Genomic DNA, 13,391 nt, shown 5'->3' with positions numbered 1-13,391 from the left:
TGCCACCACCACCATCATCCAAACCCCATAGAATCCTAGATCTAGGGCTACCTAGCCCAAATCCCTCATTTTTTACCAAGGAGGAAACTGAGGCACAAAAAGTTGAAGTAACTTGCCCAAGGTTGTTACACAGGTCATAGGCATCAGAGGCTGGCTTTGAAATCCAGACCCATAAGATGAAACTTCTTGCTTCATGATGAATGCATTCATTGTCTGTCCTTTCCAGAGTTCCACCTTCTGCTCCAGGCCTTTCCTGATTCCACCCCCAGTGCTTAGAAATCTATCCTCAAGATGACTTTGTATGACTTTGTGGGAGGAAACATGGTGCTTGCAGGAAATGCTTTGGAGTTGGAGGCAGTAAACCTCCATTGGAATCCTTGTCCTACCACTTATGACCTGTGTGATGCTAGACAAATCACTTCACCACTCTGGGCCTCAGTTTCTCCATTTGTAAAAGAAGGGGATTGGACAAGATGACCAGCTCAAGGCCTATGATCCTGTACACTTTTTATTTATTTACTTGTGTATGTGTTGTGTGCCAATACTACTACTGCTACTACTACTACTACTTCTATTACCACCACCACCATCACTACTACTACTACTACTACTACTGTTTACATAATGTTTACTATGTGCCAGGTGAGGCAGCAAAGTGGCTTGGGGAATAGAGTGTTGGGCTTGGATTCAGGAAGACCCGAGTTCAAATCTGGCCTCAGATACTTCCTAGCAGTGTGACCCTGTGTAAGTCACTTAACCTCTGTTTGCCTTAATCCACTGGAAGGAAATGGCAAACCACCTCAGCATCTTTGCCAAGAAAACCCTGCAGACAATATGGTCCATGGAGTCACAAAGAGTCAGACATGATTGAATAGCAGCCAATGTGCCAGGTACTTTATGAAGATCTCCTTTGATCCTCATGACACCCCTGGGGGTAGGTGCTTTTATTCTCCCCCTTTCACAGATAAGGAAACTGAGCTCAAGTGACTTGCCCAGGGTCCCACAGCTAGTATCTGAGGCTGGATTTGAACTCAAGTCTTGGCTTCAGGCCTGATGCTCTATCCACTGTGCCCCCCTAGCTGTCCTTAGAAAAGGAGCTCACTGAGGGCAGGGATTGTGTCATTTTGGTCTTTGTATCCCCAGCATCTAGGCCAGTGGGTGCTTAGTAAATGCTTGTTGGATTGGCTTAGAAGACGGGCCCTCCTCACTCTGAATCTCCTTGTTCCATCCTGGGCCTTTCCTCTCATCACTGTCTCTGCAAAGTCAGCTCCTTGGAGAAGTCTCCTCCTTTGGTCATTCCACTGTAATAAGCAGAGCTGACTCCAAAAAAGTCTGCTCTGCTTAGTCTGGGAGGAAGGATGTGAAAGTTCAGAAGTCCCTTTAAAATGCACCATGATTGGGGTTGAGTCCCCAGCCTTGGCAGCTTTCCTTTGTGGTTGGGTTCAATTCCATACAGCATTTTGGGGACCATTGCCCCATGAAAGGCCCCTGGGGACTCAACAGCGGTTCAGGGGGATCTAATTGCTGCTCATCAGCAGAGTTAGGATGGGGTTGGCACAGACGGGCAATTGGTTTGTGGGCACCGTGGGGGAGACAATATGGTGGAACGACAAGAGACAGTGGGTTGCTGCTTCTGAGCTGGGTGAACTGGATGAATCCTGCATCTTCTGTGTCATTATCCATAAAGTGGGAGGAGAAGGAGGGGCTTAGAGGACCGTAAGATTCTCCTAGATATGGACTGGGACCCAAGCAGCACCAGCGGGAGACCCTAAGCTTGAGACCACTGTCCTTGGTAATCCTCCCCTGTCCTTCTCTGCTCTCCCTTGTGCTGACCCATTTCTTCCTGTAAGTCCCATACTCCTTAGCATAGTCCTGGGCTGCCTTTTCAGGCCGACCCTCCCCACATACACCACCCATTCTGATTCCTTTCTAGACTATTCCTCCCTTCCCTGAATGGAAAGACCCCAGCCTGAGAGTCAGGAAGCTTGAGCTCCCCTCTTGGAGCCTCAGTTTCCTCCTTTGCAAAATGAAGAGGTTGGGGGCTTCTTGGGCATCAAGATGAGACATGTTTTCAAAGGGAAAATACAAAAAAAACCACAGAGAAACAAACCATTTCCCAGAAGCCTGCACCTCTCATTGCCCTTACATTTCTCTAAAGAACTGATGACAGGCAAGCCAGAAGTGAATTAATACCAGCCCAAGGGAATTAAGATGGGCTTGGCTTCCCTGTATCCACCCAGGCACAAGGCCCAGACTGGGTGGTCCAAGGGTTTTACAGGCATCTGAGGGTTAGAGAGCTCATCAGGCATGTGGCCTATGGGGACTGGCATCACTCCTGGTGCAAACGGTGCACTTGAAAAAGATTTGAAAGACTACAATTAAACTGTCGCAACCCTAGTCACTCCCACTCACCCACCAACTCACTCCATTTCTTTCTTTCTTTTTCTCTTTCTCTCCCTTCCTTCCTTCCTTCCTTCCTTCCTTCCTTCCTTCCTTCCTTCCTTCCTTCCTTCCTTCCTTCCTTCCTTCCTTCCTTCCTTCCTTCCTTCCTTCCTTCCTTCCTTCCTTCCTTCCTTCCTTCCTTCCTTCCTTCCTTCCTTTCTCCCTCTCTCCCTTCCTCCCTTCTTTCCTTTCTTCCTCCCTCCCTTCCTCCCACCCTTCCTTCCTTCCTTCCCTCTATCTTGAACACACTGGATGTGCGGGGGCTCCTCACTGACCTGCTCATTTCTGATATGGGCCAGGTTGGCCCCACCTGAGGCAATTCCACTCCTGGGGCTCACTATGTTAGTGCCAAGTTTAGCATGGACACTCTATCAGCTTAGTCCACTGAGGCTCATAATTCCTATGCTAAAGTGATCCACAGCCTCCCCAGTAGCAAGGACCACAGGTATAGGTAGGTGTTTATATTTTATTTTCTGTCAATTGGGAGCCACAGAAGCTTCCAGAGTAGGGAGAGTGCCCTGATCACGTTTCTGCTTTAAGAATATTAAGAATTATCCTGGCAGCTGTGTGGAGGATAGATTGACCTGGAGATAGAAGCTGGGGGGGCAGGGGAGAGACTGGAGACAGGAAGACCAAACAGGAGATGGCTGCACTATTAGAGTGGAAAGGCGTTGAGGGCCTGTACTGAAAGCCCGGGCATGAGGGGGATGATGAGTGGTGGGCCTTGTGCATGAAGAGAAAAGGAAAGTAAGGAGAGAACCAGTATGACATTACTCAAGAACATTCAATGGGCGGGCTAAGCCTGTGTTTTGTTTGGAAATCAAATGCTTTGTGCTGTCAGGATTTTCTTGTTCTATAAGAGGGCCCAGCACAGAGTCTGTTTCTGTATCCCTAATACAATACCTAGTATACAGTAGGAGGTCAAAAAATTCTTGCTGGAGCACATGTGCACACATAAAACCCTCCTCCCCAACTGAATGAAAGGAAACAGGCTTTTAGCTTTAGCGTTGGAAGGGGGCTTATAGAAGATTCACACAGTCACACCATAAGTGGATTCAGGACTTTAGAAGAAAAATCCAAGGCCGAGGCAGAGGGATTGCCCAAGGTCACATAGTTGGTAACTAGCAGAGCTAGGAGTCAAACCCCTGTTTTTTTTTTTTATCTAAATCCAGCATTCTTTCTGTTCTGCCGTGCAGGTTATTGATCAATCCACAAGCTTTTATTAAGCTTTCGCTACTTGCAGCATGCCTTGGTGGGCTAGGGATGCAGTCCCCAATAGTTCCTGATCTCTTTTGGAGAAAACAACACATATATATGCTGGGGAGTACTAGAGCCAGCTGAATCGAGCTGATAGTTAAATTTTCAGTGCAGGCATTTATTTATATGTTGGAAATAAAAAAACAAATGCTACAAATCAGGCTTGATTTATTTTTCTGTGGATTGTCAACTTAAGGAAGTGACGGAGAAAATGTTCACAATGAATATTAAACTGAAAAGTATCATGTCTACTTTTCTCTGAGACCTGGTTGTTAAACATTTGCCAGAACACCCCTGTATATAAACAATAATAATAGCTAACGTTTACATAGCACTTACTATATGTCAGGCACTGTGCTGTTGCCATCATTATATCATTTGATCTTCACTACGACCCTGAGAAGAAGGTGATATTATTGTCACCATTTTATAGATGAGGAAATTGAGGCAGACAGAGGTTAAATGACTCACACCCAGGATCACACAGTTAGTAAGTGTCTGGGGTCCAGATTTGAACTCAGGTCTTCCTGACTCCAGGCCCTGTCAATCTATCCACTTTGCCCGAGTAAACATACAAAGTAAATACAAGGTGCTTTGAACAGGAAGGGGTGGCATCTAAACAAGGAAGGAGGTAAGTACAGTCCAGCCATGAGAATGGCCCCTCCCAGGCAGGGCACAGATCCAGGAAGGAGATAGAACCTGTGAAAATAGATGCTCAGCTTGATTTTTTTAAAAAAAGGTCAGGGGAGACAATCAGAGTTAAGTGACTTGTCTAGGGTCACACAGCTAGTAAGTGACTGAGGTGGGATTTGAACTCAACTTGAGAGAGACTTGTTGCCTGAGCTTTATCCTCAGCGTTGTCCCCTTTCAGTGAGTCACAGATTAACTTTGTGGGGCTTCTCATGGGCTCTGTGGATGGGCAGGCACTGCGGGAATTTGCCACCTGTCTCCTAAAGCCCTTTTATAAGTGTTGTGGGGGGTAGCTAGGAAAGCACTGGCCCTGGATTCAGGAGTTCCTGAGTTCAAATCCAGCCTCAGACACTTGACACTTACTAGCTGTGTGACCCTGGGCAAGTCACTTAACCTTCATTGCCCCGCCCCCCCCAAAAAAGGTGTTGTGGATTCTCATGGGAGATGTGGGATTCTGCCGGTAGGACCACAGGGCCCAGACCTGGTGGAGAACTTCAAGGTCATTTTACAAAGGAGGAAATTTACAAAGGAGGAAACTGAGACTTTGGGTGAAGAAGTGACTTACCCAAGGTCACCTAAGTAGCAGAGAATGGATTCAAGTCCTCTGACTTCAAATCCTATCCTTATCTGTGCTCCATAATATAGTGTGTGTCTGGATGTTAAGCATCAGCAATGTGGCCAGAGTGATGTCACCTGTCAGTCCCTCCCCCACCCAGTGCAACCTAAGTGATCCTCATTGGACCCGATCTTTAGGGCCTTCGCCATCCGGGCTGCCCTTTTCTAGACAGTGTAGAGTTTAGCATCAACTTTCCTAAAATGGCGGTGGTGCTATATCAGATTACCTGCTGTCTTGGGGAGGGGGGAGGGAGAGGAGGGAGGGAGAAAAATTTGAAACTAGAAATCTTATAAAAACAAATGTTGAAAACTATCTCTACACGTAACTGGAAAATAATAAAATATTTATATGGAAAAAATAGTGGTAGTGCCTGGAACAGAATTGAATCTCTGTGTTACTATGGGAGGGAGAGGGTGGGGGGAAGAAAAAAGAGGAAGAGGAGGAGGAAGAGAGGAAGAAGAGAAGAAGCAGAAGAGGAGGAGGAGGAAGAGAGGGAGAGAAGGAGAAAGAGGAGGGATAGAGAGAAAGAGGGAGGGAAAGGAGGAGAAAGGAGAAAGCAGTCCCTGCTTTCAAGGAGTTAACACTGTGGTAGGGAAGTTTTGAACTTAGGGCAAGCATTACAACCTGGCCCTTCCTGGCCTCCCCTGCCAAAGCCTTGCCTTTATAGTCACCTCCCTTCTACTCTGTATGTGTCTTGTATTTACTGCTTTATTTGCAGTTTATCTCCCTATTTGAATGTAATCTTTGAGGGCAGGGACTGTTTTTTGCTTTTTCTTTGTATTCCCAACACTTGGCCCAGTGCCCAGCGCATAGTAGGCAATTCATAAATTCTCATTGGCTAACTGCTCATACCTGGGGTGATTGTTATGAAGGGAATCCTTAGCTGGTGTGTGTGTGTGTGTGTGTGTGGTTCTGGAGGTCGGACAGAGACCTGAGGATGTCATGAGGCTGCTGCTACAGAGTATATCTATCCCACAGCTTGGGTCCCCCTGGCTTCAATTTTGCCTTAGGAAGCCCAATCCGCAGTCTAGCTGGTCCCTCAGATGGGAAATCAACTTGCTCCACCCTTGCCCATATCTCGCCCTTGCCTTCTTCCTCAAAGGAAAGCAAGCATTTGTCAGCAGCACTTTAAATTTCCCATCCTGAGGTATATCCTAGGCTTCTGGGAAATTCCCTGTCCTGGACCAAACTCCTGATCCTCCCTCCCTCCTCCCTGCTGGTTCTGGGTCTGGCTGGAAGGAAGCTAAAAGGAACCTCTCTCTGTTTGCTCACCCAAATGGTTCTAGGAGACAAACCCAGTGACATTTCGGCGAAGGCGCAGAAGGTGTGGTACCGGCAACTCTCCTAGAAACCCTCTCGCACAGTTTGCTGTTGCCATCTGTGCCTGTTCCAAGCCTCCGCCTCATCCATTTCAGCAGATTTAATTCTCCATAATTATGTTAGGTGCTCTTTTTTCAATAAGGACCCTTCACAGGGGCTGGGAGAGCTCAGACCTCTCCTGCTGTGGGAATCCAGTTACAGCAACGTGAGCCGGGCTTATCTGGACGCCCGGGCAAGGCAATGGGATCGTCTAGGATGACAGGACTGGAGCTGAAGGGGATCTCAGAAGCCACGGAGTCCAAAGCCCCCATTTTACAGATGAGGAAATCAAGGCAAGAAGGTTCAATCTTGGAACAAGCATTTGTTAAGCATTTACTACGTGTCAGATGAAGTGCTGGAGGCATGAAGAAAGACCCCTGCCATCCAGGAACCCTCTGTAATAGAGGAGACAGCCCTACCTCACTGAAATCAAATTCACTAAAGTCATGATATCACCTCCAGATGTCATGGTCCTCTTGGAGAATGAAGGATAAACAACAACAAAAGAGGAGGCAACATACAAACAACTCTATACATAAAGGCTATAGATGGCATAGATGGAAGGTAACCTTAGTGAGAAGGCTAGTGACTTGTCCAAGGTCACACGGTAAGTGGAAAATGCAGAATTCCAATCCACATCCATCACAGGGTCATTGATTTAGATCCGGAAGGGGGTTTAGAGATTATCTAGTTCAGTTCTCTCATTTTACAGATAAGGACACTGAGGCTCAGAGATTAAGAGCCCAATTATAATTTGAACCCAAATTCTCTAACTCAATCCAAGTTTTTCCCCCCTCAACTATACTGCCTCCCCCCTGGAGGGGGGGGTACTCTTATTTCAGTGCTAATAACTGCAGAAATCCTGGAGTCCAAGGATACAGGATTCTTTCTTCCTCTTTCACCTTGACTTTGGTGCAAAATTCACCTGGAGACATGAAAACAGTGAAGCTGAATCCTAAACCCTAGGGAAGGATTTGGGTTCATCTTACCTCTGGAAGAATACCCTTTCTGCTTGGCCACCCCTCCTGTTGAGCCAGCCTCTGGCTCAGAGGGCCTGACTGGGGATGATGGGTTACCTGGATGCCCTGCTCTCTCTACTTGGGAGTTTCTGAATGATGTCCAACCCAAACAGGGTAAATAAAACTCTGAGGGTCACCAGGCTTTTGCTCTGTGGCCAGGGGGCTCTTTGGGCACTTTTCTAGGGAGATGGAGCAACAGGTTAGCACTATGGCAGGCAGCATGGACTATGAGAAATAGTCCAGGACTAAGAGTCCGAATCCCTGGGCTCAGATCTTTCTGTGTGACCTTGTGCAAGTCACTTAACCTCTGGAGCAGTTTCCTCATCTCTAAAAATGAGAGAAATGGATGAGATTTTTCTAATGGTCTTTTTCAGCTCTAATAGTCTGTGGAAATTGCCTTGTGCTGTTTGGGGAAGACTGTCATACTCTTGAGTCTAACAGATCTCATACTTCTCATCTTCACAGAGAGGAAAATGAATGGGTTCAACTCAATCAATAATCAATGAGCATTCAGGCAGCTAAGTGGTGCAGTGGATAAAGCACTGGCCCTGGATCCAGGAGGACCTGAGTTCAAATCCAGCCTCAAACACTTGACACTTACTAGTTGTGTGACCCTGGGTAAGTCACTTAACCCTCATTGCCCCCCTACAAAAAAAATCAATGAGCATTTATTAAGCCCCTACTGTACGCCAGACCCTGGGGCTGCAAAGACCAACATTAGATAGTCCCCGTCTCCAGTTCATGGTCCATTGGGCTGAACACAAATGACATCATCACAGGTCCTTATAAAAGCCTGGTGAAACCCAAGACTCTTGGCAGCGCTCAGTGTTCCCTAGATTTTTACCTGCCTTTGGGTGGGTCATCACATTTTGTAGCTCTGAGGTGGGGAGCACCAGTTTTGCATCCTGTAGCGTGCTTTTGGGCTTTAGAGAGATTGGCCATTTCCTGAGCACTGGCCAGTGGGCATCCCACGTGGGCACGTGAGGCCCCTGGGAGCCTTGGGAAGCCTCCAGAGGGGTGGAGTCACTGGCCTGGCAGGATGAGGCCCTTCCAAAAATAGCTGGTGGTTCTGGGAGGAAGCAGGAGTTCTGAAGGGAGCTGGAGAAGCCACAGGGAGGGACGAGTCTGCCCATGGGAGATGCGCTGATAAGACCGGCCTTGTCTGTTCCGTGGCTTTGAAAGGAGCTGGGTCACCTCTGTGGGCTGGCTGGTTCCTCCCTGTTGGGACTGAATCGTGAGCCAACTCTGGCTTGGTGAACAAGGGAAGAGCAGGCTGCTCCTCCCTCCCTCACCTTGGCCTATTAGAATCCTCCATCTGTCAGTTTCTACCTGGGAGACCACAGGGAAATCATCCAATCTCTCTGGCTTTGGGTTTCCTCCTCTGTACCTGGCAAACAGTAGGCACTTAATAATTGCTTGTTGATTAAGTGAAACCTAAATGGAAGGTGTTGCACTAGTAAATAATCACTTTAAAGCTTGCAAAGCATGTTGCAAATATTATTTCATCTGAGCCTCACAAAAACCCTAGGAGGGAGGGAGGTGCTATTATAATAACCCATTTTGCAGAGGAGGGAACTGAGGCAGACAGAGATTAAGGGACTTGCCCAGAGTCACACAGCCAATCACTGTCTTGAGACCACATTTGAACTGGTCTTCCAGTCTCCGGATTTGCACTGGAAACTTCCTGACTCCATATTTATTGCCTTATCTGTTGGGTAATTCGAGACCTTTAGGGTCCCTTCCAATTCTAATTTATCCTGCTTATATCCTGTATGCACATAGTTGTTTTCATGTTCTCTCCCATTAGACTATAAGGTCCCTGAAGGCAGGCATGGTGGGTTTGGATTTTTTTTTTTTTGGTCTTTCTTTGTATCCCCAGGGTTTAGCACATACTCAGTTTGACTATAGATCCCTACAATCCTTCAAATCACTGTTCAGCTGCCACCCACCACACAAGGCCTTGCCAGATTCCCCTCAGTTATTAGAACTCTCTCCTTCAAATGTCTTCCTATAACTTTGCATAAATTACCAACATGGTGACTTGCCCAGAGAATTCCAGAAAAGGGAAGTCAACTTTCAGTGCAATGAAATCATGGTTACCGCCCCCCCCACCAGTCCTAAATCACTTTGTACATTCTTAGCATTTACCTGTTTACCCAGTGAATTCCCCATCCCCCTTCTATAAAGAACAGTAATATAAACTAGCATTTTAAAGTTTTCAGAACACTTTACATATGTTGTCATTCAGTTGTGCCCTACTTTTTGTGACCCTATTTGGGGTTCTCTTGGCAAAGACATGGGAGTGGTTTGCCTTTTCCCTCTCCAGTTCATTTTACAGATGGGGAAACAGAGGCAAATAGGGTTAAGTGACATGTCTGGGGTCACACAGCTAGTGAGTATCTGAGGCCGGATTTGAACTCAGGCCTTCCTGACTTCAGGCTTGGTGCTATATCTGCTATGTCACCTCGATTGGCCTTACATATGTTATCTCATATTCCCTGTGTTCCAGTAGGTGCATAATAAATGCTGATTAGATAAAAGGCTGATAGATGACAAAATCAATACTGTATCCTAGAAGTGACCCCTGTAGGAAGCCAAGATGTACTTGGCTTTCTTTCCCCTCCCCTTCTGCCCCCTGTTTAAGGCTCTCCAGCCCAGAGCTGCAAGCACACGATAAGAACAGAAACCTTTGTACTAAGGAGCACTCCCAGGCCAGGGATGGTGAAATAAGGAAGGAAGCTTGTCTTCAGCTGCTTATGGTGTTATCAGTATGTCTGAGAACTAGGACCTCTTTTAGAGAGAGCATCCACCTCTTTGAAAGGGACACAGTGCTTCCTCCAGTGTTCTGGCTTCATTTCTCATCGCCAGTCACTCAGAACCGAGCCTGGCATACCCTGGGCTTGTCAGCCAAGCCCTCTCTTTGAAGAAAAGCTGAATGGCAAAGAAAATCCCAGGATCCAAGATCTGGAATGGACGCAACCTCAACAGAGATCAGCAGAGGAGGAAACTGAATGCCAAAAGTCATACTGGAGGAGCCAAGTCTGGATTTGAACCCGGGTCCTCTGAATCCAGAGTCAGTGTTCTTTCCACTGTACTGGGAGGCAAAAAGGAACCTGGACTCTCTCCCAGCTTTCCCCATTCATTTTGACAGACCAGGAAGCTGCATCTCAGACGGGGGACAGGACTAGCTGCTTGGTCCCTCAGTCATTAAGCTGCTGAGTGGAGCTTAGAATTTCTAGGTTTGGGCTCAAACTCTAGGGCAGTCAGGGGCCAGCTGGGTTCAGATTCCAGCATCTACTAGCTGAGTGACCAGAGGCAAACCTTGACCGATTTCTGAGCTTCAGTTTCCTCCTCAGTAAAACCGAGATAATAACAATGCTTGTAAGTACCTGCCTCACCGGCTCCTAGTTAAGATCAAATGGATTAATGTGTGCAAAGACACTTGGCACTTTTTGTGTTCCGAACCTGGCACTTTATGGGGGAAGAAAGTTCCTGGTGTGGAAATTCCCTCCAATGATACAGATTGCAGACCCCAAAGCAATGTCTCTGTATTTGGGGGGGGGTGCAGAGGAGGGGGTTGGTCTTGTTACTTTATCAGTGAGCTAGCACCCAAAGGAACTCATCTCTGACAATTTTCAGAGCTGCCAAGAAGCACCGAGAGGTTAAGTGATTTGCCTATAGTCAAACAGCCTGTTTGTGTCCAGGCTTCTTTTGGACCCAGGCTTTCCAAACTTTCCGGTCAAGCCCACCCCACCACTCTTCCGGCTTGAGACTGGACCCATTCCCCTAAGAGCTAGATAAATGGTAGTATTTTATTTGCTTAATGTTTGTTCAGTCTTGAGACTTCCTCTTGGCAGGGAGCTAGCTCTACCGAGGCAGACCGCCCCTGCTCTGAAACTTCTGGTCTCGGGAGTTGTGTGGGGGCACTGAGGGGCTTAAGAGATTTGGTCACGCGGCTAGTGTGTGTCAGGAGAGGACTTGAACCCCGACGTCCTGACCTGAGAACCATTCTCCATCCACACCATCACACACTCTCTCCTAGCAATTAGGATTGTTGTTGTCATACCCATTTCCACTTTCCCCGCACCGCTGAGGTCTCCCCGAACGCCTTCCTTCCCTCACCTCCAGCCTGGCCCGGCTGTGCCCTTTTCCTCTCCCCCCCCCTCCCACCCCACCCCACAGAGAAATGACAAGAAAGTAGATCGACCCCGAGCAGCCCTTGCCCACTGAGGGCAAGCTCACGCGACCGGGAGCCCTTCCCAAGAGCCCCCTACCCTGGGACCCCCAAGGGGCAACCGGCCCAACCCCAGGGGCTACTCACAGCCGGTCTTGCCTACGAGGTCCCGGACCTCCTCTGACATGGACTGGGAAGAGCCCATCCTTGCCTAGAATGAGGAGTGGCTGCGCCGGCCTGGGACAGAAGTGGGGAGCAGCCCGCTCGGACACCCCGCAACTCCACTGCCCTGGGGTGCCCCGAGGATGGGCAGGCGGGGCGCGCTCGGAGGGCAGCACCTGGGGCAGCGCGCCCCAGCAGAGACGGCGGCAGCAGAAGTCTCCGCTGGTCCTCTTGGCCAGTCGGAGCCACCGCTGGTTCAGCACTGCAGCCCGGACTGCGCCCCAGCAGCCAGCCCCGCGGCCAGCGGGGAGCAAGCCAAGAGTTCTGTACGTGGGGAGAGGGAGCTCGGGCTAATATAGAGAGAGGGAGGGAGGCGCGCTGGAGCGTCTGCCGGGTCCAAGAGCCTGCCGTGTTCCCGAGACTGCAGGATACCGGGAGGCGCAGACCCGGAGGTCAGAACGCCTCGAAACCCTCCTTGGGCCCCGAAAGGAGTCCGGCCCCGCGGCCCCGCGGTGCTCTGGAGCTTCTGGTCCTGGAGTGCAGGCTAGAAGGAGGTGGAGGAAGGGGAGTCTCCTTTAACCCCCTTCCCCCTTCCCCTACCACATTTAGAAGGGTTTAACTTTTTTAAGTCCTGGCCCCTTATTGGATGACGGAAGCAGGAGAACATCGAATCTCACTTCTTCTTTCTACAGATCGGGAAACAGAGGCAGCGAAGTGGAGAGGAAAGCGCTCTGACTCTGGAGACCCAGGACCTGAGTTTGAATCCCGTCTATCCCTAGTGACAATGTGACCTTGGGCAAGTCGCCTCACTTCTCTGGACCTCGGTTTCCCCTTAATAAAAGAGACGGGGTTGGATAAGATGCGCTGTATCACTTGGATTACAGATCTAGATTTGAGGATTGCAATTTGCAATCCTCAATCTGGAATCAAAGAACCTGGGCTTGAATCTGGGGGGTAACCCCCCTCTGCCTGTGGCACCTTGTTTGGGCAAGGGACTTTTAAGAGAGGCAGCACAAGGGGCAGCTAAATAGCGCAGTGGTTAAAGCACAGGCCCTGGATTCAGGAGTACCTGAGTTCAAATCTGGCCTCAGACACTTGACACTTACTAGCTGTGTGACCCTGGGCAAGTCACTTAACCCCCATTGCCTGGAGAGAGAGAAAGAGAGAGAGAGAGGCAACACACTAGAGGGTGACAGTGCTGATTTTGGAGTCAGACCTTGGCTCTGTCACTTATTGCCCTATGACCTTGGGTAAGTCACTTCACCTGAGCCTCAGTTTCCTTTTCTGTAAAGTGAAGGAGTTGAACCAGATGACGCCTAAAGTCCCTTCTAACTAAATCTAGGATCCCACGAAGCCCAGAGAGGATAAGTTGTTTGCCAGAGGGAGTCAAACTCCGGTCCTCTTCTCTACTCCTCCCCTTCCACACAGCTACCCATTCTGTGGAGAAAGCAATGTGGTGTGATGGAAGAAACACGCATGCATGCATGCACTTATATGTGTGTATGTATTGTGTGTATATATGTGTATGTGTATATATACACATATATGAATACACGAGTAGCTGCTTCATATATATGAATACACATGGATACATATTTACACGCATATACATATATCTATGTAGATATTATATTGTATGTAGTAGGTGCATATATAATATATTGTTAATATA

At 48.3% G+C, this 13,391-nt stretch overlaps 1 protein-coding gene across 1 annotated transcript in view; it reads right to left on the bottom strand.

The window, feature by feature from the left end:
• Positions 1-12,206, bottom strand: part of TESC (tescalcin) — a 60,462-nt gene extending 48,256 nt beyond the window's left edge. The window contains exon 1 of the mRNA XM_043979083.1: positions 11,705-12,206. Within this exon, the coding sequence (XP_043835018.1) occupies positions 11,705-11,762 (58 nt within the window). The 5' untranslated portion in view covers positions 11,763-12,206. The remainder of the gene's footprint in view (positions 1-11,704) is intronic.
• Between the last annotated feature and the right edge of the window lie 1,185 nt (positions 12,207-13,391).

Source organism: Dromiciops gliroides, chromosome 1 (assembly GCF_019393635.1).
Source record: "Dromiciops gliroides isolate mDroGli1 chromosome 1, mDroGli1.pri, whole genome shotgun sequence".
Lineage (NCBI taxonomy): Eukaryota > Metazoa > Chordata > Mammalia > Microbiotheria > Microbiotheriidae > Dromiciops > Dromiciops gliroides.
The sequence above is the reverse complement of the archived record's forward strand: the minus strand, read 5'-3'. Positions and strand labels throughout refer to the sequence as shown.